General features: G+C 37.1%; 1 protein-coding gene across 12 annotated transcripts in view; it reads right to left on the bottom strand.

The window, feature by feature from the left end:
- LOC136848840 (mechanosensory protein 2-like) overlaps positions 1 to 22500 on the bottom strand; it is a 704506-nt gene that overhangs the window by 168063 nt on the left and 513943 nt on the right. For all 12 annotated transcript variants that reach the window (XM_067121625.1, XM_067121634.1, XM_067121652.1 and 9 more), the window contains one exon: positions 21507 to 21607. In XM_067121625.1, coding sequence (XP_066977726.1) covers positions 21507 to 21607 — 101 coding nt within the window. The remainder of the gene's footprint in view (positions 1 to 21506; positions 21608 to 22500) is intronic.

The following is a 22500-nucleotide window of genomic DNA, read 5'->3' as shown; positions in this document are numbered from 1 at the left end:
TTGGATCTAAGGCTTTGTAATGACCAGCATATCCACAAAATGTGAAGGATTCGAAAAGTTAAGAGGGCACTGTGATTATTACAATTACATACATATATACATACACATATATGTACGTATATGTATATATATATACATATATATATATATGTATTGCATACATTATATAACAAAGTATCTTACTTATAAAATTTTGGACGAGATGCGCTTTCCGTAACTGCGTTACCTCACACTTTTAATTCTAACCTCCAGTATAATTCAGGGTGAGCTCAGATTTATTATCCCAAGCAGGGGGAAGACGGACGGGGAATGTGGAGAGGGGAGGAGGGGAAAGAGACGATCAGGGGAAGTCCCTGGGCCATATAAACTGGATTTTTCCCCTCGAGTCCTTAACTCTTCTCAACACTCAAATCCTACTCCAACTTCCCTCCTGGGCCAATAAAAATGGAATTTATTGCTGCAATTGCCATCCGTCCTATTCACAAATTTAATGATCGTTATTTTTTCTTAAGTTGGGGCGAAGATCCTGACCATTTTGCAAAATATTCAATCTTCGTTCAACGGGCCAAGTGTCCGGCGAGATGAGGTGGAGTATACATTATTGCTGAGAAGTTTGATCAAAGCAACAGATTAGAATAGATATATATATATATATATATATATATATATATATATATATATATATATATATATATATCTATCTATATCTATATATATATATATATATATATATATATATATATATATATATATATATATATATATATATATATATATATATATATATAGGAGCATACATAAAGTCTCTTTGCAATTTAAAAATATATTACAAAAGCCATTATGAGGTATCAATCAGATTTGTTCTAGGCAATCAGCTGTTATCAAAGTTTTTAACCCCATTGCATTTGCGTATTTCATGTACCCTGTTGATGAAAGAGGTACTGTTAAATGAACCTCTAAAAAATGGGTACTCCTCAGGAAAAGGCACAATGTATGTCATGGTTTATTGAAACAAAATCGGATATTGCTGACTCAGCGAAACTACACAAAGTATGGAAGTGATCCACCGTCACGTCCGTCAATTCATGCATGGGACAAGATATTTATGGAGACAGGGACAGTGTTGGATAAAAGGAGGAGTGCGACCAAGAACATCTGAGGAAAACATCGATCGTGTAAGACAAGCCTTTGATCGTTCTCCTACAGAGTCCATCCCGGGTAGTGCTGCCAGACACTTACAGCTACCACGTTCAACAGTGTACAAAGTCCTACACAAGAACTCGTGATTGTACGCTTACAAAGTGCAACTCATACAGGCACTCGAGCCAAATGATGAACCAAGACGAAATGAGTTTGCAGTTGACATGCTGGAACGAATTTCTGAGAATGAAACGTTCCTCAACCGAGTCTGTTTTAGTGATGATGCAACCTTTCATGTTTCAGGGAAACTGAACACACATAATGTGAGAGAATCTGGGAATCACAGCATCCCCATGTGACTAGGGAACTTCACCGAGATAGTCCAAAGGTGAAAGCTGTGGTGTGGGATCATGTGCAATCGAATAATTGGTCCATTTTTCTTCAACGAGACGTCAATTACTGCAGATGTTTACCTTGACATTTTGACTGAATATGTGGCAACACAACTAGATGACCTTTAACCAACCATCATTTTCCACCAAGATGGTGCACCACCACATTGGGGACTGCATGTCCGTGAGTTCCTAAACCAAACATTTCCAGACCGTGGATTGGAAGGGAAGGCCCAATTCCACGGCCACCTCGTTCACCAGATGTCTTTCCATGGGGTTATGTTAAAGATATCGTGTATCGAACAAAGATACGGGACATCATTGATCTCACGCAAAAGATCACTGATGGCAGTGCCACCAATGATGAGGCTATGCTACAGCGAAGATGGCAAGAAATCTAGTACCGTCTTGATGTGCTCCGTGCAACTAATGGTGCCCATGTAGAGGTGTATTAAATGAGGCAAAAAAATTCAGTATCTACTCCTCATTTTATAATAATTTCCACATATTTGTCTGTTCATTTGGTTTTGTAATATATTTTTAAATTGTAAAGAGACTTTATGGATTGATTAGTGTATATATATATATATATATATATATATATATATATATATATATATATATATATATATATATAAATAATATAGGGTTCTAGGTAGTCAGAAATTTTGACTACCAGAACTTTGATTCTATATAATAGGGGTAATTTCACTACCAGTATTTTGACTCCCGGTAAGTGAAATCCGGTTTCGTTAACACCTGGTAATTTGACACCCAAAATAAACAAATAGCCTATTTAGGAAGCATATTTTTTTCTAAATAGCTTAGGGCAATTACCTTAATTAGGAAATGGAAATGAAACAATTTGATTGTTAAATAAGTTCGAAGGCTTAGTTTACATATTTTTTTCTTATTCAAGTATATAAGTAACATTTAGCAGTTGCATCCGAGCTCCTGGCGGTATAAAGACATTTTTTATAACCATGTCTCGTACCATTCACAGCACCCGAGGTGGAAAGAAACTCGTAGATGATTTAAATTGCATTTACGAAAGATATGAGGTGAAGAGTTGCAAAGCACACCTACTTACATTAACAGGCGTGCTTTGCAGCTTCCAATAAATATTTGACCAATCAACATTTGTTTTCAGCTTTTCGTAAATGCAATTTAAAGTCATCTAAGAGTTTCTTTCCACCACGGGTGCTCTGAAGGGGACGAGACATGGTTAAAAAAAACGCTTATACCGCCAAGAGCACGGATGCAACTGCTAAATGTTACTTATATACTTGAATAAAAGGAAAAAATGTAAATTAAGCCTTCAACTTACTAAAGTTAAATTATATAATTTTTATTTTCTAAATAAGGTAATTGCCCCTGACTATATCAAAAGGATATGCTTCCTAAATACGCTGTTTATTTATTTTGGGTGTCAAATTACCGGGTTATAAAGAAACCGGATTTCAATTTACCGGGAGTCAAAATACCGGCATAAAAAAAAACCAGGAGTCTACATACCGGAATACCAAATATATATATATATATATATATATATATATATATATATATATATATATATATATATATATATGTATATATATATATATATATATATGTATATATAATATATATATATATATGTATATATATATATTCTTAATCTGTTGCTTTGATTATACTTACTAGAGCTGATGAAAAGCATGACGTCATATTTAAACATCAGGCTCAACGCAACTCCTCAAGCAAATCTCACGACAGTGTACGTAACACAACGCCATACAAAATAGTTTGCATGAGCTTAAGATTAAATATTTCCTGGTCGCTCAGAGACACCTCCATCCCCTAGCGTACCATGAGGGGACGAGAAACAAAGGCATTTGAAGGGAAACCACGTTCAGGGGAAGGGAAAAGTAAGACACGGAATGGCAAATAAAGCCAGGAAACGAAAAGCTAAGGGAAGGCAAAATGAAGTCAGGGAATGGCAAAATCAGAAAAGGAAAAACGAAGTCACAGAAAGGAAAACGATAACTGTCACAGGATGGCAAACAAAGGAAAGAGAAATCTAAGTTAGGGAAGGGAAAAAGTCAGGAATAGTCAAGTCATGAAAGGGGAACACGAAGTCACGGAACGGCAAACAAAGGCAGGAATGGCAAAGTCAGGAAAAGGAAAACGAAGTCACGGAATGGCAAACAAAGGCAGGAATGGCAAAGTCAGGAAAAGGAAAACGAAGTCACGGAACGGCAAACAAAGGCAGGAATGACAAAGTCAAGAAAAGGAAAACGAAGTCACGGAACGGCAAACAAAGGCAGGAATGGCAAAGTCAGGAAAAGGAAAACGAAGTCACGGAACGGCAAACAAAGGCAGGAATGGCAAAGTCAGGAAAAGGAAAACGAAGTCACGGAACGGCAAACAAAGGCAGGAATGGCAAAGTCAGGAAAAGGAATGAAAAAGGAAAGGAAAACGAAGTCACGGAACGGCAAACAAAGGCAGGAATGACAAAGTCAGGAAAAGGAAAACGAAGTCACGGAACGGCAAACAAAGGCAGGAATGCCAAAGTCAGGAAAAGGAAAATGAAGTCACGGAACGGCAAACAAAGGCAGGAATAGCAAAGTCAAGAAAAGGAAAACGAAGTCACGGAACGGCAAACAAAGGCAGGAATGACAAAGTCAGGAAAAGGAAAACGAAGTCACGGAACGGCAAACAAAGGCAGGAATGGCAAAGTCAGGAGAAGGAAAACAAAGTCACGGAACGGCAAACAAAGGCAGGAATGGCAAAGTCAGGAGAAGGAAAACGAAGTCACGGAACGGCAAACAAAGGCAGGAATGACAAAGACAAAAAAAAAAAAGGAAAACGAAGTCACGGAACGGCAAACAAAGGCAGGAATGGCAAAGTCAGGAAAAAGGAAAAACTAAGCCACGGACCGGCAAACAAAGGCAGGAATGACAAAGTCAAGAAAAGGAAAAAACGAAGTCACGGAACGGCAAACAAAGGCAAGAATGGCAAAGTCAGGACAAAGGAGAAAAAAGTCAGGAGAAGGAAAAAACAAAGTCACGGAACGGCAAACAAAGGCAGGAATGGCAAAGTCAGGAGAAGGAAAACGAAGTCACGGAACGGCAAACAAAGGCAGGAATGACAAAGTCAAGAAAAGGAAAACGAAGTCACGGAACGGCAAACAAAGGCAGGAATGGCAAAGTCAGGAAAAGGAAAACTAAGTCACGGACCGGCAAACAAAGGCAGGAATGACAAAGTCAAGAAAAGGAAAACGAAGTCACGGAACGGCAAATAAAGGCAGGAATGGCAAAGTCAGGAGAAGGAAAACAAAGTCACGGAACGGCAAACAAAGGCAGGAATGGCAAAGTCAGGAGAAGGAAAACGAAGTCACGGAACGGCAAGCAAAGGCAGGAATGACAAAGTCAAGAAAAGGAAAACGAAGTCACGGAACGGCAAACAAAGGCAGGAATGGCAAAGTCAGGAAAAGGAAAGGAAAACTAAGTCACGGACCGGCAAACAAAGGCAGGAATGACAAAGTCAAGAAAAGAAAAGGAAAACAAAGGCAGAATGGCAAAGTCACGGAACGGCAAACAAAGGCAGGTATGGCAAAGTCAGAAAAAGGAAAACAAAGCCACGGAATGGCAAACAAAGCCAGGAGTGGCGAAGTTATGAAAGGGGAAAGGGGAAAGAGTCATGGAATGGCAAAGTCACAGAAGGGAAAACGAAGTCACGAAAGGGAAAACGAAGTCACGGATTGGTAAACAATGCCAGGAAGGGGAAATCGAAGTCACGAAGGGAAAACGCAGTCAGTCAATGTGAAAACAAAGTACGGGAGGAGGAGAGAAACAATATGGGAAAGAAACCACATTGCGGGAGAAGCGAGGCACATGCACACTGGTGACGCAGTGATTGGACACTCAGATAATTAATGTTAATAGAATTATAAACAAAGGGTCCGGCAATTACGAAAATGTTTTCACCAGCTCTCACTGCCGGAATGACTGATACAAATAACGAGCTAAATTATAACTGAACAAAATATGACCGAAATGTTCATGGTCTTTTTTTTTTATTTCTTGATTCATATTTACGTCATCACTTTCATTTATTCAAATCCAAATGGCTGAAGTTACGTGCAGTAAAAATGTACATCCAGTATCAGGCCCTGGCTGCTTTTTTGGGACGGGAAGGAAGAGGGGTAGTGTGTCTGGTAATTTGAGTTTAACAGACCGAACCTTGTACATAAAGTAATATCGCATAAATTTCACTGTATGACAGAATTTCTTTAATTTTCTGAGAATGATGATTGCTGCATTTAGTATCTAACCCTCCTCCCACCCTCTCTCTCTCTCACATACACGAACATAGTAAATTATGCAGCGCAGTGAACAAAAGGTTTACCAATTCAGCTGATGAGGCATTGTGATTTTTTGTTTTGGCGCATTTTTTCCTAAAAGCAAATTTCTGTCTGCAGCATTTATGCCACAGATTAAAATAGATACCCGTTTGAAAACTAAAATAGATACCCGTTTGAAAACTAATAAGTTTTCAAAACACAAGTCCGTAACGTTGACGTATCTGGCTAAGATGAACACCTACCTGCGGAAGAATACTTCTATTTTGGAATATTATATTGTGGATACGATTACGGCTGTAATATAGTAAGTGACGATAAGGAAACCTGGTGGTGGAATGATGAAGTGAAAGAGGTAGTGAAAGCGGAGAAAGATACAAAAAAGATCTGGGAAAAGTATGGATAGTAAGAGGATAAGGAGAGGTACCAAAGACATAAGAAACAAGTAAGGCAGTTGCACAAGAAATGGCACGAGCATTAGATGACACGTACAAAGAGCTGGAAACACGTTAGGGGGAGAGAAAAATTCACAGACTTGCAAAGTCGAGGGACAAGAACACCAAAGACTACTCCCATATAAAACAGGTTAAGGATGGGAATGGAGTGGTTTTATGCAACGAGTTTAAGATAAAGAAGAGGTGGAAGGAATATTATGAACACTTGTTAAATGAAGAGAATCTTTAAAAATTCTTTGAAGATTGATTCCAGAAACTTGGTATGACACATACTGTTAGCAGGAAGGAAGTAAAAAAGGCACTAGAGAAGATGAAAAATGGTAAAGCAATAGGACCAGATGGAATTCCTGCAGAGGTGTGGAAGAGCCTGGGAGAAGAAGGAATAGACATGCTGTGGGACCTAGCAAAGAAAATATATAGTCAGGAAAAGATACCAAAAGAATGGAGAGAAAGCTTTATTGTTCCTACCTACAAAGAGAAGGGTGACATCGAGGGTTGTGCAAACTACAGGGGAATAAAGTTAAATGTGTCACAGCATGAAAACCTGGGAAACAATAATGGATCAAAGAATTAGAAAAGAAACATCTGTAGGTGAAGAACAGTTTAGTTTCATGCCAGGAAGAAGAACGACAGATGCAGTGTTTGCCCTCTGACAGATGATGGAAAAACTCCGGGAGAAGCAGAAAGGACTGCACATAGTATTCATAGATCTGGAAAAGGCATACGATAGAGTCCCACGCCAAGAAGTTTGGAGGTGTGTGCGAGTAAAGGGAACACCGGAGAAGTATGTGAGGTTGGTCCAAGATATGTATGAAGGGGTAAAAACGCAGGTTAGAAGCAGTGTTGGGTTAACTGAATGGATACCAGTACGAGTTGGTTTACATCTGGGATCCACTTTAAGTCCATATCTTTTCGACCTGATAATGGATGTGCTATCTCAAGACCTGAGAGACAAACAATTATCAGAGGACGATGTGTTTAACCGAGCCAGGTGGAGGAAAGCTGTCAGAAACATCGACTCCACATAGAAGTGGGAAAAGACAGTAAGTGACCACGGAACTATTGGGTCACTCTCGCAGAACTTCCTCTACTTACTGCTCGCCCAGATATTAAATACTACTGCTTTAACTAGTGTTTGCATGGTGACAAAGGCCACAGTAATATAACTTCAGATTTTCTAAATTAGTCCGAGGACTGATAAAGACTGGAGAAAATGTATTGTAGTATCCAATTTCCTATCAAAACGTTTTTCACATGGCTTCGAACATCTCAGCCAGTTGCAAAGTTTGACTGATTTTGGGTGAAAAACCGAGAGAACAATTATTCTTAATGCTTTCTGCTAATATAGACGTTATCTGTTAGTAATCAGTTACGTAAGATCATAGGTCCATAAAATATCCTATCCATTTTCGAGCTAGACTGGGGTTTCTCGAATCAACAACGAAAATAACTGAAACGTATTAAGAGAATGTTTGCAAGGTAACGATAACATAATGGCAACTATAGGTTTCTGTTACTTAATTTTGAGGTGATAATTCATGGTAAAAAATAAACTAAGTTTTGACTCCAAATCTGACAGGTAGACCAATGAAAACGTACTTATCGCAGTTAAGAAGGAAGAATGAACATGGTTAAGAAAATGAAAATTTTTCCACAAAGGTTCTTCAAGCATCGAGATCCCAACTGAATGTTCTTAGTTACCCATTCCAGAATCCTTTGTTAAACTGTCCGTTTGGTTTGGCATGCGCTGGAGCTGAAGCAGAAACGCGCGCACACGCGCAGAACATTTCTGACGAATGCGAAATGTGTGTCACGCTGATAGAAGCCAACTGGCAGGTGTAATGACAGACAGTCCCGGTTGGAAAAAAGTGCTGGATTTATAAGGGTTAATCTCCCACACCCGATCCAATACCTTTCAATAGCCCTCTGTGAGGGAGGGGGATGCGGCGAGGGGCTGTATGGAGGGACACATGAAGGAGAATGGGAAAAAGCGCAGAAAGGGGTGTCGTGGGTAGGGGAGAGGGCAGAGGTGGTTGGGGTGAAGGGGAGGGGAGGGAAGTGGCATAACGGGCTTCTATTCAGAAGAGAAAGGTGGGGAGATTAACTAGCCCGTCGCGCCTATTAAGTGCCAGCTTGATTGGCTTTCCTCCATTTTTATTCTTTTTCCGCATCACATAATCCGACAGACTGTAACGACCAGCCAGGAATAAATTAAACGTACTTTTAATGGTACATATACCATTAGTCAATACCACATATACCGTTTTATTCATATACATACAGTCTGATGCCATTAATCGAAACAATATCACATACTTCCTTTCATTGCACATAAACACACACACAATATACATATATATATATATATATATATATATATATATATATATATATATTGTATCATGTATATATATATTATATACATATATATATATAATATATATATATACATATATATATATATATATATATATATATATATATATATATATATATATATATATATATATATATATATATATATATATATATATATATATATGAACACGTGAGCACGTGTTTCGCAAAAAAATTTATGACTCACATCAGGATCAAACTCCAGTCTCTCAAATGGAAGGCCAGTTGATCCTTCAAGGTCATAAAATGCGTTGGAACCTAAGCACTTGTGTACCTGAGGTTTTTTCCTGAGCCTGCCCAGGAAAAAACTTCAGGTACACATGTACTTAGGTTCCAACTTGTTGTATGACCTATGTGGGTCAACTGGTAGCGCTCTGGCCTTTCATTTGAGAGACTGGGATTCGATCCTGATGTGAGCCAGAAACTTATAATAATTTTATATATATATATTTATATATATATATATATATATATATATATATATATATATATATATATATATATATATATATATATATATATATATATATAGTATACTACAATACAAATATCACGTTGATTAGTTCCATTACCAATTCTAAGATCACTTTTCTTTTACTATGCTAACTATATTCTCTTTCCACTTCCACTGGGTTTTATTAACATTCTATATATGACTTCGTTTTTCGGATGGATTTACTGAATATCAATTTCTCCATTGCATACAAAACGTTAAACTGGTTCCCTTTATGCAACGAGGATTTGCTGTTCCTTTCAGGAGAGTACATACTTAAAAACTAATAAATTATATTAAATCGCCCTCCTCTAAATCTGCTGTTCACAGACAATAGTCAATAATCCACATATGAATAGTTCCACAACAGTAAAATCTCGCACTGTTGACAAGATATAGTCTAAGGGGTTATGTATCCGAAAAAATCGATTATTAAAATATGTATTTCAAATTCGATAACGGAAAGAATGCAGTTTCTCAAATAGCGACTTCACCTTTTCCTTTGATTATAACAATACATAGAATCACAATTATAATACTGAAGTATCATTAAATCTTGACAATAATGTTTAGAATTTTTAACTATATATATATATATATATATATATATATATATATATATATATATATATATATATATATATATAATAATAATAATAATGATAACAATGATACTTTCCGTCAAATTTCTTCGTCATAGAAGCCACTTATCCTTATTAACAGATCCCTCCGAAATCCCATGTATCCCGACAGAAACTTGTCACTTAAGAAGTCTTCCTGACTCGGGCTTATCTGAACTCATTACAGGAATCTTCTTGACTACTTAACCCGGACTCAAATCTCTCTTAACTGAAAGATAAAGCTGACTTTTTGGTGCTTTTAGTGAACGTCTATCTATTTATCTACCTTCCTTCTTCAACAATGAACCGTTTTCTCTAGAGAAAAGATGAGCACAAGGGCCTTTATCTATCTGTCTACCTACCACCTATATATAAAATATATATATATATATATATATATATATATATATATATATATATATATATATATATATATATATATGTATATATACATACAATTATAATTGCTGTATATATAGAAGAATCCAAATACTTTCACGCGATGTCAAATTTGCAGGTGAGCAACAAAGAGGAGGGATCTTTCCTAGACAGTGACCCCAAAGGTTTTCGGGGGTCGTTATTTAGGAATAATATTTCTTGGGGGTCATCATCTTTATGATATTTACAGACTTTTGTTTATGTTTTTAAGGTAATCCCCAACTGGCCTGTACTAAACACACCGCAAAGGTGGATACATACTTGGTTCAAACCCGTGGGGTTCACTATCTAGGAGAGATCCGTGGGGTTCACTATCTAGGAGAGATCCAAGAGGAGGAGAAACGAAACTAAGCACGGGGTACTTTCGAGTAACTGTTATTCATTGTCGAGGTGCTCAAAAATAAAACTTTATGTGCATGAGGAAACTGGGCATAAAGAACCAAAAGTATCTGAGTCTCTGTAGGTTAATTTATTCAGGCAGTCATCTGTTAGGCTATTAATTTTTCTACTGTCAGTATTTCTTTCAAACATTCGTAAATTTTCCAATTTTGTTTTCTTTAAAATGTGCTGCTCCATGTTTATGTAATAAGAAAGGACCCATATGGTTATGTGCTTGTTTAAAAACTAATTATATTATCACTGTTTGGTTTGAGTCGTTTGAGACTTGACTAGTTCTTGTAAGAATGGGCATATTCTGCAGTTTTCATGTTTAAATGATTTTCGTTTTCTTATGTAAAGATTTCTTAGACACAAAAACTCTCATACTTTATTCAGTGTACGTGAAAATATGTATTGATTACACACTTCTGTGTATATGTGCGTGAGTTTAACACTTGTAAACAACTATACAGCAAACATTAAGCCTAAACCTGACCGTATTATAAATACAAAAGCAAAATACCGTTGAAACTAGTATTCTAAGCACTTCTTCTAAGGAAAACGTATGTTTTGAAACTAACACAAAAGTCGACGTAATTATGGCATTCGAACCATTTTAAACCTAACGTGTTTTTCTTCTCCCATTAAACACGACCAACAACATATTGGAAGGAAAACTGTCAAAACTCTCCACTATACATTAGCCGACAAGGACAACTACCTGGTTTGCCTTTCCCAACATATATTATGGTTTTCTGTAAGAGTAGGGCGTATTTCTGATGTACGTCATTCAATATCATCTTTTCCCTCTGACCTGACAAGAATTGTTTACTTGGTAGCATAATAATTGCAGATTACCAATAAGACTATTTTTTGCTGACCTCACCTACACCATTTTCACTCGCTATTTCAGAGCTCTCCCTTCGTTGCTGGATGAATATTACTCACTAATTTCTGTATTTTCTTTGGGGCTTGACAACATAATTGAGAGATTTGAAGGAAGTCAAACCAAATGTCCAAGAATTCTCTTCCTTGGCAAACAAACAGAAATAAGGTCTTGAATAAACAAACGATTTAGCACTAACACTGGCATGGCGCCATGTGATCAAGGTTCAGAAGAAGCGGAAGTCTGTGACTACGACAACTAAAAACCCAGCGCTAACTAACTGTGTGATTTTGATTGCCTAGCTTTCACTACGAGGGACCGGCAACGGGGACAGGGGGATCAGTTTTCCATGACTAAACTTAGGTATAGTACAGAAACAGTCCAAATATTGTTAGGACGGGGGCGAAACTTAGAGATCAAATTTACTCACTTCAGTATTTTAGCAAGGATCTGCTCGGGTTCGTCATTTGAAAATATTCGGCATCAGTCCTAATGTGAGAAAGGCTTACAAAAAGAGCAATTGTTTTTAGATGACAGAGGGGCATTTTCATAAATGCATTAACAATCGAGTTGAAACAGCAAGACCAAATACGGGTCGAAAACCTGCATTTGCTGGTGAACTCCTACGAGAAGAATTCCTGACAAAATAAAAGGGAAAGAATCTCGTGACATAAATCTCTTCCAGGCTTGTAAAAAATGTTTCTACAAATCTGATGTCAAAGGGGTCTAGCGAATTCACTTCTGTAACGACGGGGCCGTTAGATTTGTGAGGTAGTCATAACTGCCGACGCATAATTTAATTTTATTTTACGAGAACTGAAATACGTCTCCATTTCCTAAACTTCATAATGATTTAGTATAAACGGGTGTAAGAGAAACGAATAGAGCCCGAGTAAATTTCAATGAATCTCAATAAAAGGCAATAAACATATATAAAGTCCATCAGCGTAGCCTGCTGACAACGTAATTGATAAGAAAAAAAATAGCCTGCCGTCGCATCAAAAGAGATATTCGACGCCAAACTTACTTTGAAGTGTGTGTGTGTGTGTGTGTGTGTGTGTGTGTGTGTGAGAGAGAGAGAGAGAGAGAGAGAGAGAGAGACGCCATTTCGCTTATGGAAGTTCTTTTACATTTGCATAAAATTTCAGTATGTAACGAACCTCCCCCGCTACCACTTTAGTTGCGTAGCCGCCAAAGCTTGACATCATTATGGCTGGAGATAAAACGTTAGGCCTTAAGTGGGAAAACAAATAAAGCGAACGGGTTTGGTTCTCTTCCTCTCTTGTATAGCCCTTAACTTTTCGCTCTTCCTGCATGAATTTCAACAGTTTCCTTCGGATAACTCTGGCTCTCTTCGGCTCCCTTGGGTGCTATTCCTAGGTGCCTGCAGCGCAGTTTGACAGCGTGATCAGCTTTATAACTGGCAATTCTTCCAGAATTAGACATGTGTAGGATAATCGCGTTCTTTTTGAAGGAAATATTCTTATTTTCATTCACTATGATTAAACACTAACATTAACAACACACAGTTACGGACAACTGCCGCTGGATATACCATATCAATTGATATTTTAAAGTCTTAGAGTCATGATTGCTGTGAACATTATCATAATTAACATTGTTATCGTTGTCATATTCGTTGCCATTCAAACGCTCAGAAATTCCACTAAATATGCGATCATTTCTTTTCCTACTGCAAAACCTTTCGCTGATAACGTCATAAATGTAAAATGAACCTAAAACACACTCAAAGCACGAATGTGTGTCTGGGAAGCAAATCTAGATCGGATCGCTTTTTCATAAGTAACAAAAATAAGTAAGATGGATTATACAAAAGGTTCACAGATGCATGGGGAGGTCCTAAAATGAACAACAAAATGTTCTGTATGCATAAACAAAATCAAAAGATAATTTACTACACCTAACTTGAACAATGGGTAATTAGCCTTTCTTTTCCAATTTCTAGAGTCGAATCGTGAACGCAAAAATGACAAGGTAAAGCAATACCCTGCATCTGTAAGGAAACAGACTTAGGCGCGAAGCTTCTTTCTCTGAGTGGTTCAGTGTTCACGCAAAATGTACCTGATTCGTAAAGTTAAAACCTACAAACATTCATTATCTGATGAATTTTCTATAAATTCATATATAGAAGCATATCTGCAAAATTACTACCGTTATTTGTGAGGTTTGCCGATAATACACGCCTAATGTTCAATACATGAAGAAGAAATCAGAATAAGAAGCCCATTAAAATATCAATAGAAAATAATAGCTGCAACGAATCCTGCTCAATTTCCAAAGTGAAATTCTAAAAAAAAAAAAAAAAAAAAAAAGCGCAGAGTTATAAATAGCTACGAAAGCGGACAATAAATTGAACCACGTTCTACGAGCCAGTTAAATGGCTTTTGTATTCAATCACTAATTGAGACCACTTCAGCCGAACTTGACAAAATCAACACAACTCTAACTTGCTAACAGAAGGGAGATGATGGGAGTTACTTTTTTTTTCGTATATCACTTTCATAAATACCAGAATTTCCAACGCATAAACTTTGGTTGGAAAGGGAACACGTCTGGTAGTGTACAAAAATTGAACAGATTGTGTGTGCATACATATATAAAAAAGGTGCGTCTGTGTATAAGTGTGTGTGTGTGTGTGTGTAGTATGGTGCCATAGCTAAATGGCATCTATGGAACTTCGTGGTTTTAGCTCGACATAACGCTCACCAGCTAACCGAGATGTGCTTGGTTACTAGCGACTGTTGTTTTCCAAATAGAGGGGCAACGTGCATAGTACGACGTGTTAGCGGGTTCGATCTATTGCTAACACTGGCTCTTCTTAATGCGAAATAGAAATAAAATGTCTATATATATATGTATATAAATTATTTGTATATAAATTATTATATATAATATATATATATATATATATATATATATATATATATATATATATATATATATATATATATATATATATATATATATATATATATATATACTGAAGGTACATGGAGAATATCATCTAAACACACCCAAGTGATAAGGCAAATCCAGTCCCTCTCACTTTCCAAGATTAAAGTTTTTTCTTATTGGTGACTCCAAGCGATCATGGTTCAACATCTATTTCTCAGCCCCGGGTGCCCGAAGAGGCACAATATACTTCTCCACCCTGACTTTTCCTAGGCACTCTTTAAACAATTCGAGGGGATTAGATGCTAATAGCGTTTGAAGCGGGACACTCGAATTCTCTTAGTCCAAAAAGGAGCATATAAATTTCGCGAGGCAACACCCGCGTCCTACCCGAGTGAGACGCGAAAAGGAAACCTGCTTTCCAATTCCAATAACTCGGGCAAAGAAAACGACAGGTCGGCTTACTCAGCTGATTTCCAGACCTAAAGCAAGACGGCTGGAATTGGCTTCCAGTGATTCATGGAATGTAACGGAAAAACAAAATTACGAAAAACAAAATCCAATCCTATTCACATAAAGAAACCTGGGAATCCGATTCAGTCCTTTCTCCAGTCTTGAAGGGTCGGCTCAAATGGAGAGCAGAGCATAACAAAGGGACAGCGATTCAATTGAGAAGTCATTGACATTATGAATAATACTGATGCTATGCTATGATGACAATATTATGAAATTCATTTAAGTAAAAATAAAACGACATCGAGGTCGCGGCCCAAAGACTAGAATACACGCATGATGACGATCATCAATTAAAAAGAAAAGGAATCATATTTTTTGGTTAATTTTTTTTTACGATGAAATACAGTACTGTTTCTGCGTGATTAAAACACAAAGACACGTGCAAGCGCTCATGAAATCGCGCGCCGGCGCAAACACGCACACACATACCTGCACTAGGTTCACACGTACCGACGTTGAGGAATAAACATGAAAGCGCTTGGTACTTCTGTTATATTAATATATCTTTTTATATATATATATATATATATATATATATATATATATATATATATATATATATATATATATATATATATCCCAATGTGTGTGTCGGAAAAAAAAAATTCATACGAGGATACAGTGACTCACTGAGCACCTAATTAGGATTCAAGATGTTCTAATCAATCACCAGTGGTAAGAACATCATTAAAAATTCATGATTCCCATTTAATCAGTCCTGATGAAGAGCGCCGGATTAGTCACATTTATATTTGATGAGAAGCAGTACAAGGATACGATCCCCACTTGGCGCCCAATGAATTGCAGAGAACTCGGTCGGAAGAAAGACGAATGGCGTTTAATCTAGGCACTAGACAATCCTCATTTACCGTCGGTCTACCACCGTTCAGCAGCTTTCGGTTGTCAAGAGGATTCTAGTTAATTCTATTATTTCACAGTGAATTTACCTCTCGCTTTAAAGCGAATGCGGCGCACAGTGAAACAGTGTAGATAATATATTACATATAAATGCATACGTGCAAACAGTTTATATTCTCGCTGTCAACGAGATTGACGCATTGCATAAAATGACATCGAATGAGCTGACACAAAACACCAGAAAAGACGAAGCTACGCTTTAGGCGAAAGTCGCCTGGGCCTCGCTTTCCCGTCTCAGGATAATGAGCTGTCAGTGACATAAAGCATTGCGATTGAAATCAAAAGAACCAAAGTTACCTGAGCACGTCAGAGAACACTTGTAGGTGAAATGTGAGATGCAAGTGCATTATCAAGCGATGATCATTACCATTTTTTTTCCAGCCGTGTGAAATGACGCAATAACAATTATAATAAATACTCTGCTTACAATAATATTTCAGAAATATTGACGAAACTCATCTTACGATAATTCTTTTATCTTTTATTTTATTTATTTTTGTTTATAAATATTCGGCGCCAATTTGTTCGGGAATTAGGATTTTGTCTAAAAAGTTCATAATGATCAGGTTTCGCACAAGCTGACAATCTCTTGAACCAAGCGCACTAGACCTCAATTGGATGATCGTCTCCGTTTGGTACCGTTTCTATAGGGGGTCGCCGTTTTGGATAAGCCGCTTCCATCTGCCTCTGTGGTGAGCTTCTGCTTCGTCAAGTTCCCTCTCTCTCAGTTGGATACACATGAAAAATAGGAAACCGATCCATTTAGCGGTTTTTGCTGGACTACAGCGAATTTGTTTTGAGGGGGGAGGGGGTGGTTGTATGGGAACACAGCGTTTTGGAGCTTTCGTTTCCCATTGTCTAGGTTACTGAACGTTAGAAAATGGAGAAAAATAGGCTTGCAAATAACACTTACAAAAACCATACAACTCCGTATTGAGTGAAGACTTACAGTAATAATAGGAAGAAAAAGAAGGAAAAGGGAGAGAGGACTGGTGCCCACAAATTCTATGGTCTCTCAATCCGAAGATTCCTTTGAACGACTATAAAATTCTTTAGGATTACAAAGGACGGAATAAGTCTATAGAATCGGGACAAGGAGAAGCGGTTCAAAGGGCCTCTGTGAAATTCAGCCACTCATGTCTTTCCTGTGCTTTAACTTCCACAGATCTCCAGCCTCCCTTCTCATAGTTCTCATCCATGTAGGCCTGGTCTTCCAATTCTTCAGTCCCTACAGGAGCCCAGCTGACATTACGCATACTATTCGCCTACGGTTACTTCTTTTCCAGCAACTGCTATACATACTTGAAATTAAAACAGTCCTTACTGCTTACCTGTTTTTCAGATAAGGTTGTTAGAACTGAAAATATATTTTGCTATTCAAACCTAAATGCGTCTTGATGTTTATTTCCAGTAGGTTTTATAGCATCAAGCCTAGATACTGTGTCAACTTTTTTGCGGGGAGTTTTAATTTCAGCTTCAGTGTGGCAATGAGTAAGTTGGTTATCACTGCCGACATCTGCTCCTCCGTAGCTCCTAACATTCCTCAGTGTACTCTTTCTCTTTTGATTAACAGCAATGTGATCTGTCTGGTTTCTGAGACTGCCACCTGGAGATGTCCAAATGCACTTATGGACGTTTACTTGTTGGACAAGAGTACCTCCAATGACCAAGTGACTTAGTCTCTCCCACATCCTCCTTATCCATTACATCCTCTACACCTTTACATAGTTCCTCACTGGACGGGTTGGTACCGTTCCCGGCTAGCACTCTGCTGGTACCGCGTTCGATTCTTCGACCTGCCAATGAAGAATTAGAGAAATTTATTTCTGGTGATAGAAATTCATTTCTCGTTATAATGTGGTTCGGATTCCACAATAAGCTGTAGGTCCCGTTGCTAGGTTACCAATCGGTTCTTAGCCACGTAAAATAAATCTAATCCTTCGGGCCAGCCCTAGGAGAGCTGTAAATCAGCTCAGTGGTCTGGTTAAACTAAGGTATACTTAACTTTTACACCTTTACAGTTTCTACCAACTTTTGCATTCATATCACATTCATATCCAGTCTTATTACACATCGGATTGATTTTGTAAGGCTCCGTATCTTGTCCTGAACTGCAATTTCATTCATTCATTCATAAACACCTTCTTTGACACGAATGACTTACGTACGTACAAAGCAATTGGAAAGCGTACAATGCACAATCACCTGGCGTAACACAGGAAAAAATGACATTACTCATTGTTACAATGGAAGCAATCTCATCTTTTACGATACCCCGTAAAACTTCATAATTGAAAACTGCTAGTTCGAAAGTGAAGCAGAGATCGTTCCTGGATATGAAACAATATTCTGAGTGAAAAGTGAGGTCTAAAACAGAGGCAGAGAGGCTTCCGGAGAAGAGAGGGACCTGCACTCACTACTTCAGATACCGTTTCCGAAGCAGCTGGTCCAAGTTCATGACACACACACACACACACACACACATACACATACACACACACACACACATACATACATATATATATATATATATATATATATATATATATATATATATATATACATTACATCGTTGTCAATCTAAAGTAGAAGACCTGAAACGACTGGAAATCTACCAAGCAGAAGGAAATAAGTATATGTGGTGCTTCAGGTAACGAAATGGTGGGTAAATGCATGGCTTATTACAATGCATGCTGCTCTAGAAGACAATTTTTGAGATGGGACACTCCACCAAAATATATTTCAATTTGTTTCATCCATTCAGCCAGTTTAAGTAGTTTAAATATGTCTTCATACGAACTACTATGAGATTCAGAGCCTTTGTCCCGGTGGTTTTTCGGAATAACTTTTTTTCTGTGCATTTGACAAAGATATTACTTAGCCATAGTAACTTTACATCCCTACCTAATTTTCGGAAGTATTCTTTATTACTTATATTAGAAAAAAAGTATATTCACAAGAGTAAAATAAAGCAGCCGAAGCCAGTGGCGGAACACTCTAATGCATGGGTTCAAAGTTATACGTGACGTAAACATATGACGTCCCGACTCCTCCTACAAGGCGATGACGACAAACAGCTGTCTCTGAAATTCTGAATGAATATTCGTACCTTCTCAAGGCTTCAAGAATAGCGGTTATGAAAAGTCATTGTCCCCGTGGTTGCAGGACAGCTTTTGTGATTCGACTTGCACAATTGTTTTGAAGTGAGGAGGCCCGTGGCAAACCCTACGTAAGCTTGAACAGGGAAATGAGTAATAGAGACCTTTTTTGGGTAATGAGTACACCCGGACATCCAAGGCTACCAAGTTTTTGTCATTTGTTGACTTCCATAAGGTGCAGAAAGATAATTATATATGCTCTATAAAGCAAAAGTTGTTGATTTCTTAGTAAAATATAACTTGCGGAACAACATTATATCACTGAATGACCTCTATAGGTCCCAGTGCCTGGGCTTAGCCCGAAACGCCATAATCCGCCCATTGATTATAATGTCAAGTTTCCTCATATGTAATTATGTTAAATAAAGGATCCATGTAAGGGAATGTCATTTCATATGATCGCTCCTGTCCTCTTAGTGACAGAGTACAACAATGGCTGAACTGTAACATTATAATGAAAGTTGTTTTCATATTCCACAGAATATTACCGGCATGGTAGTTCGATTGTTGGTCGGCTTTTTTCTTCAAGGATTCTAGCACTCGACCTCATGGCATAATTCCTATATACTACTACTACTACTACTACCACTACTACAAAGTGTAAACAAGGAGTATTGGTTGTACTTCATTGTTGCCAGAGGTTGAGCCTTTTTCACGAATAGCCAATTATCCATCGAGAAGGAGGCAAGTTAATGATGTCATAAGTTACATCATTATATCTTCGAAAGACATTCCTTTGAGTTTGCTGGCGATGTCTACAAGAAGTCGGTGTTACTCTTATAATTACCAGAATTGTGCAACTTTCATAATACAGAATACAGTCAAAAATTAGGTAGGGATGTAAGATAGCCTGTGACAAAGTGTTATCTTTGTCAGGTACGTTGATAAAATTCTATTCCGGAAAAACACCGGGACACCGGCTGTGAATCTCATAGTAGTTAGATAAGAGTGAAGCATAGATTCCTTAATGGCCAGAATGGCAAGAGAACTTAAAATGTCAAGTAAAATGACTTACCTTTAAAAAAAAAAGAAGCGTAATTTCAAGGTACAAATGCACTGAGAAATCTTGCACTATTGAAGTACATAAATATATGTTCGCTGACAAGGATGGGCATGTGGCATTAAAAAATTATTTAAAAATGAAACTTTAAAACTATCATTTAATAATGAACTCTTAGCGAAAGTACAGAATGTGCACAGTATATAAACTTTTATGCCAAACCCAAACGTAAAATGTGACATCATACTTTTCTTGTAATCGTAATGGACACATCTAAGTCAAATGGGAGGCTTTATAAACAAAATGATTCACAGATGAGTTTTATCGACGACTGACACATAAAATACATTGTACTCTCAAGGATAAAGTTTGCTGCATAAGCTTCACGAAAAATGAAATGTACGAACATGGATCACGTCTGTTAGCAAACTTCAAAGAGCAAAACAATTAGAATTTTTATCTGATTAGAAGCCCCTAACGAGAGATAGTTCACTGGTATACAAGTAAATTATGGAATACATTACAAGAGCAAAGTTCATTGGCAAACTGTAAAGCAAATGGAATACCCCATGAGACAATTCCCATGAGCAACTTCAAGAAAATTCAAACCCCAGTAAATTTTTCAGTAAACTGCAAAGAGATCGAGTTCGTTAACAAAGCTTCATAGAAGTGGGATGTTCTTTGTCAAAAACTTGAAAATAACGTAACGAAATACAAAGACTTACAGAAAAGGAACTGTAAAAGAAAAATGAATTTTCTGGCAAAGTCGTAAAATTTAAATCAAAATATCAGCAGGGCCATAAAGCTTGTTTTGTCTGTGGGTAGAACAGTTCAACAGACTGTTCTTGAATAAGGGGGCAAGAATAAGAGCGGTCTGCGAGCGCTACAACTGCCAAAAATGTTGGGGTGCCCGAGAGAGAAAATGAAAGGGAAACAGGTGTACGAAAGGGCTGGAATGATTAAATCCGATGGAGCTGAAATGTTTTAACTTTACAGAAAAGTTCATCAATTTACCGAATGATTCAATCCTAGCTCTTTGCAATTACTTAGAAATATTGTACCATGTAAATAACATATATTTGCAAACCCGTATCTAACAGCGAAGAAATGAGGATGACTGAATGATCAAGATCAAATCTTAGCGTAACCTGCGTAAGCCAAGTTCCCTTTGTCTTTGGTCGGTATTCGCTACACTAAGCGATGTCAAGTAGCAATGACACACTGTACTGAAGAAAAGCCCAATAACCCTAACCTTTGCCAAACAATTTAAAGACAAGAAACGCGTTGTACGGAGATCAACCAACGATGTCACTTAATGTTTACATAGCAAGAGTACTGCGGAATATGGAAAGAAAAAGAAAACAGTAATTAAAATAAACGATAAAGAAAATACACGAGAGGAAAGGAAAGAGATAAGGCTCTAGATTGTAAGAGTGGAAATAACTTCAATCATGACTTACCTTGATACACATGCATAGTGAGAATGGGAAGGTAGCGATGATAAGAAGGTAGGATACGATGGTAAGGATGATAGCGCAGCATCCAGGGCCCTCAGGGTTAGCTGTCAGGAGGGAAGGGAATAAAAGAACACACATTAATGACATTCATCTCATTTTCTTTTTCTTTTTGGATTTATTGTTTTTGGAAGGATTTATAAAACCTTTTTTCCTACAATTCATGCCGATCTCCTCGGTTTCTTTTGTTGAGGACTGCGAAAAAATTTGCTTAGTTAATTACAATAAAAATCTGCTTGATTTAGTCAGGTAACGTTGCCCCGTTGCTGTTTTTATTACAGACTGCACTGTAACATCAGTTCCTTAAGGCGTGCGAACTGTAATGAGAACATTCGCATTTTCAAAATTTCTCCTGCACTTCGGAACCAAATTTTGCTTAAAGGACTAATTGGTACAAGAGATTTATGGAGACTAAATAATTTACCCCAGACAAATTAATAAACTGGAATTCACAGTCTTAGTTGTTTCTAATTTAATAATTTTTCGTTGCAACTGTACATACATATATATTCACATGCTGATGTTTTTATATATATATATATATATATATATATATATATATATATATATATATATATATATATATATATATATATATATATATATATATATATATAATATATTATATGTATATATATGTATATATATATATATATATATATATATATATATATATTTATACATATATATATGTATATACAGTATATACATCTACACACATATATATATATATATATATATATATATATGTGTGTGTGTGTTTGTGTGTATGTATACGCGAGCATGTGTTTCTGCTGTGAATATAAACTATATTCTAGATAAGATAAGATATTTCCATTAAGAGGCATGATTACGTCGTTAATATCTATCAGAACCACATAAAACCAATTAATTGTCCAGTTCAGAGTAACGAATGTTTTCCGATTATGACCTAACTTTA

The sequence above is a fragment of the Macrobrachium rosenbergii genome, chromosome 2 (genome assembly GCF_040412425.1).
Source record: "Macrobrachium rosenbergii isolate ZJJX-2024 chromosome 2, ASM4041242v1, whole genome shotgun sequence".
NCBI lineage: Eukaryota > Metazoa > Arthropoda > Malacostraca > Decapoda > Palaemonidae > Macrobrachium > Macrobrachium rosenbergii.
The sequence above is the reverse complement of the archived record's forward strand: the minus strand, read 5'-3'. Positions and strand labels throughout refer to the sequence as shown.